The sequence below is a fragment of the Eurypyga helias genome, unplaced genomic scaffold, assembly GCF_000690775.1.
Source record: "Eurypyga helias isolate BGI_N326 unplaced genomic scaffold, ASM69077v1 scaffold40413, whole genome shotgun sequence".
NCBI classification, from domain to species: domain Eukaryota; kingdom Metazoa; phylum Chordata; class Aves; order Eurypygiformes; family Eurypygidae; genus Eurypyga; species Eurypyga helias.
This window is the reverse complement of record NW_010241288.1, coordinates 9,317-13,448: the sequence shown is the minus strand read 5'-3', so window position 1 is coordinate 13,448 and position 4,132 is coordinate 9,317. Positions and strand designations below refer to the sequence as shown.

Sequence of the window (4,132 nt, the reverse complement as noted above, 5' to 3'; positions counted from 1 at the left end):
CTCCTGAGGCGAGCGGGGCCCAGCCCCCCCGAGGCACCCACCTCGTGGGACAGGCCGCACTGCAGGACGCTGTTCCTGGCGATTTCGCACATGTCGCAGGTGCTGAGCTTGAAGACCTGGGCGGCGATGGCGTACTCCTCCATGAGGGGCTCCTGCAGCCACAGGCCGCGTCAGAGCCCAGCAGCTCTGCGGGCACAACCCCTGCTGCTGCAAGGGCTGTCCCGGAGACGGCCCGGCAAACGCTGCTGGCTTCCCTGGAAAACGGCCCAGGCAATCCTGGTGCTCAGCTCACGCTACCTTGGTGTAGTGGAACTGCATGGGGTCATCCGTGGAAAGGGACACCATGAGGCCCTTCTGGTGGAAGTCAGGCAGCGGATTCTTTGCATACTCCAGGAAGAGGCTGTTGTTGCTGAGTGGGGACATAGCAATGGGAATTTGGGCAAGGAAGTACAGATACTGCAACACCGGGCTCTGCAAAGATGAGCAGAGTTGCCTGGTTAGGGATAAAGTTGCTGCACCCTCCACCTCTCTGGGGACGCTCCTCGGATCAGCCCAGTGCCCCAGCCGGGAAATCTGGTGCACAGCTCTGTGTGCAAGAACAGAGGCAAGGTAGCAATCCTCCAGGTCCCACGTGGAGCATGAGAGGCCAAGTGAGTTCAGTCCCATCCGATTTCAGAACTCAGCTGGCCCCAGTGACAACAGACATATCCGATGCTAGGTCTGTGCCGCTGAACCCCTGAAATCTGAGTGTGTTTCTCAGCCACAGCCCCAAACATGTCTGGAGAAACCCAGAGAATCACGCAACACCTGCCTGAAGCCAGGCTGCCTGCGTCAGTCCAGGGCAGAGGCACAGCTAACTCTCAGCTACGGTGGAGGCCCGCTGTGAACACGTTCTCCACTTTTGCCATGCCTGGGCTGCTCTGCCAGACCACTCCACTCACCTTCTTGAGGTTGAGACCGTGAGAGATATTATCTGCTGTCATGAAGGCTGCAAGCAGATGCGTGATGGCCCCGGCTTCCCCACAGTGTGGACGGAAGAGGAATGTGTTCATACCACGCTGCCTAGGCACACGGAAGAAGGGCTCAGAGCAGGCAAGCAGCAGGGTTAGGTGGCATGCGATGCAAGATTCCCTGACTTCAGGTTCAGCTCTGCCCCTGCCAGTGGGTCCCCAAGAATCCAGCTTGATTTAGGAGCACATTATTTGTTCTCTGTGCACGCAGTAGATGCATCTCTGCAATCCCATCATTTTCACCCCAGACCATCACGCTTCCTGCAGAGGAGCGTTTGGATACTCTGGGACATGAAGCTGCATGTTCTGTCTGGTGGCAGAACAAGGGGCACCCCACTTCTTCCACACCAACAACCAGAGAGCTGGGACACCTCGGGAGGCAGCCCCCCTTCTGCCAGCCCATCACAGCTCCCTCAGCAGATCCTGGGCCTCACCTGCGTAGGTTGTTAAGCACCAGGATGTTGGCGTACATATAGTAGACGTAGTAGGTGTAGGATGGGTTCTTCTCAGAAGTCCACTGCTCTGGCTTTGGGCTTTTAGTGCAAAACATGTGTCCGCTATGCTTGGACTCATCATCCACGCTGTCGAAGCCAGTGATCTGCTCGGCAAGGTAACAACAAAGCTCCATCTCAAAGCTCCCCACATCATCGTGCCCAGGTAGGCCGGCTCACCCGGCCCCACCGCAGCTTGCCCTAGCCCAGCTGTAGCCTGTGCCCCTGCCCCAAGGTGGCAGAGCTTGCTCCTCAGAGCCCCCCAAGCTCTGTCAAGGGCTAGAAACAAGGCTCACACCAAACGACCTCCGGAGGTGAGCGGGCAGCATTTCTCACTGCAGCCAGCTCAGGGAGCCTGACCCCTCCCAGCACTTCTGGACACACTCCCCCTTGCCCAGAACACGGCAGTAGGGCTACAAGGCCTCTGATGACATTTTCCACACCAGAGCCAATACCCCATTTCTTGTGCAAGTGCCCACCCCGCCCTGACGACACCATCAGGTGACACTCACGTGGCGCAGAAAGACACTCAGCTCCTTGTGGGCTTGAGGATTGACAGTTGCCTCAAACACAGGAACAAAGATGTTTTCCAGCATCTTCCCAAAGTGTGGAAGGAAATTCTTAGACCTGAACACATCACTGTGGACAGAGACAGGGATTAGCGGCTGGCAGAGCAACAACATGGCCCACTGCCCCCATAATCCCCTCAGGGGTAGAAAGTGTAGTGCCCTGGAAGGCACAGTGCTCCCTCAGCCCCAAAGCACTTACTAAATCCTGGGTACTTGGATCATCCACTTCATGTTGGGGGAATAGACCCGGTGTGTGTTGAACCAGCCGGCCAGCTTGGGCCACTCCTCAGCTGACCGCCCATAGATCGAGAGGCGAGGCTCCGCGTGCTGGTACCTGGCATCCTCCAGATCAGAGCCAACCTCCTGCAAACCAGAGCAGTTGCATGAGGCCCCTCCAGCCCCTGGGCACAGCAGGACCACAGTTAACCGCCCTCTCGTCCCCTGCACGCTCACCTTGATGATGGTAGCAAAGTACTCGCCATTGATAGCGTTCTCTGTCTTCAGGTAGAGGTCACGCAGCTCGCTGGCACCCACGGGGTTGTACTTGTCATTGAACTTGTCAAAGCGCTGAAACGTCTGCCGCCCCTGGAGCAGGGAAGATCAGGGACAAATGCTACATGCACAGCCCCTGGGTCCAAGCATACCACAGCTAAGCAGGGACTGATCCAAACAACCCAAAACAGGAAAGCTGGGAGCTGCTACGTCCTGCCACAAACACTAACACATCAGGGACACATGGGGCGGGGGGAAAAGCCATGCCTACAGCCCCCAGAGTAACCCAAGGGTGATCTTACTGCAGCACCACTTACAGCATGGACATCCAGGGAATCCACCGTCAGGTCATAGGGGTGCAGATTGAGCTGCTGGAAAAGCTGCTTCAGGGTGAGCTGTTTGCCCTTGGCATCATAAACCACACGGTCAGAATCCACGAAGTAGGATTTCTTGATGAAACGCAGAAGATGCTTCTGGTTCATGCAGGCTGCAGCGTGGATGTGTGTGTCCACCTGAGAAACCAGAGGGACAGCTAGCCAGCTTCAAGCTGGGATGTTCAGGTGCCATCACAGGGAGCCCAACAAACCCCGCAGGGGAGCCCAAACTGCCAGCCCAGCGATGACCACAGCAGGCCTAGGCCAAGAGCCGCCCCGCCAGCACCAACCCTGTGGCAGGAACAATGACCCTGACTGTCCCGCTCTCAGGGAGCAGAGGGCACCAAGACAGCGCGCCCTCGGGGTCACTAGGGCTGTGAGCCTTGCCATTCACCTTCCGGCAGTTGTAGAAGTCCCGGTGGGGGTTGTTCTTCAGCTCTTTCATCTCCTCCGTCTCATTTAGCATTTCATGCACTTGGAACTTGGATGAGAGGAACTTCAGGCGCCGATGCGCGTAGGTCTTACTAGGGAAAGCAAAGGGCAGAAGAGTGACTGGGCTCCTTGCCCCTCAGGGGCCCGGCCCGGCCAACGCAGGGATGCAGCTTTCAGCCGAGGTGGCGGAGCTCATGCTGGCCTGACCGGCTTCCCTGAGGTACTGCTCCTGGCTCTGTTACAGAGCTTCAGAGCCCGGCCTGGCGGGGCGTGGGCATACCTGCAGGGCATGCCTCAATCCCTGAGTGACGACTGTCCTTAAGACCCCAGTCAAGACGTCTGACACGGGCCAAGGACGCTTTGGTAGCCAAAGACTGCAGGTATGTCACCAGCAGGTTCCTCCTTCCTCCCAGGAAGAGGACGGGGCAACCCCGGCTCTGCCCTGACCCCGCTCTGCCGTCTGCCTGCACCCCGCAGCGCTGGGTTGTGCACTTACACGGGCCCCTGCGCAATCAGGGCCAAGAGGAAGTTCATGTCGTCGACGAAGTGCTCAAGGTTGGGGTAGGGCAGGTCCTTTGGCTCGTTTCTGCCAACCGCTGCCTCATCTCCATAGACGTAAACTACTCCATCCTTCATCTGGACGTGGTATCCCAGGTCCTCGGGGAGATTCCCGGTTTCAAAGGGATCCTGTCCATCCTTCACCGGCGGGGTGAACACTGGACCAAAAGGAGAATACCAGGAGGCACAGGCTGCCAGCCAAAACC

At 57.9% G+C, this 4,132-nt stretch overlaps 1 protein-coding gene across 1 annotated transcript in view; it reads right to left on the bottom strand.

The window, feature by feature from the left end:
• Positions 1 to 41: 41 nt before the first annotated feature.
• The window catches only part of AMPD1 (adenosine monophosphate deaminase 1), a gene marked incomplete at its 3' end in the record, with an annotated part of 9,600 nt that continues 5,509 nt past the window's right edge, over positions 42 to 4,132 (bottom strand). Inside the window, exons 6-15 of the mRNA XM_010148711.1 lie at positions 3,865 to 4,084; positions 3,331 to 3,460; positions 2,880 to 3,074; positions 2,524 to 2,655; positions 2,270 to 2,433; positions 2,014 to 2,140; positions 1,445 to 1,608; positions 942 to 1,062; positions 298 to 471; positions 42 to 152 (exon numbers count right to left, since the gene is read on the bottom strand). Coding sequence (XP_010147013.1) covers positions 42 to 152; positions 298 to 471; positions 942 to 1,062; positions 1,445 to 1,608; positions 2,014 to 2,140; positions 2,270 to 2,433; positions 2,524 to 2,655; positions 2,880 to 3,074; positions 3,331 to 3,460; positions 3,865 to 4,084 — 1,538 coding nt within the window. The remainder of the gene's footprint in view (positions 153 to 297; positions 472 to 941; positions 1,063 to 1,444; positions 1,609 to 2,013; positions 2,141 to 2,269; positions 2,434 to 2,523; positions 2,656 to 2,879; positions 3,075 to 3,330; positions 3,461 to 3,864; positions 4,085 to 4,132) is intronic.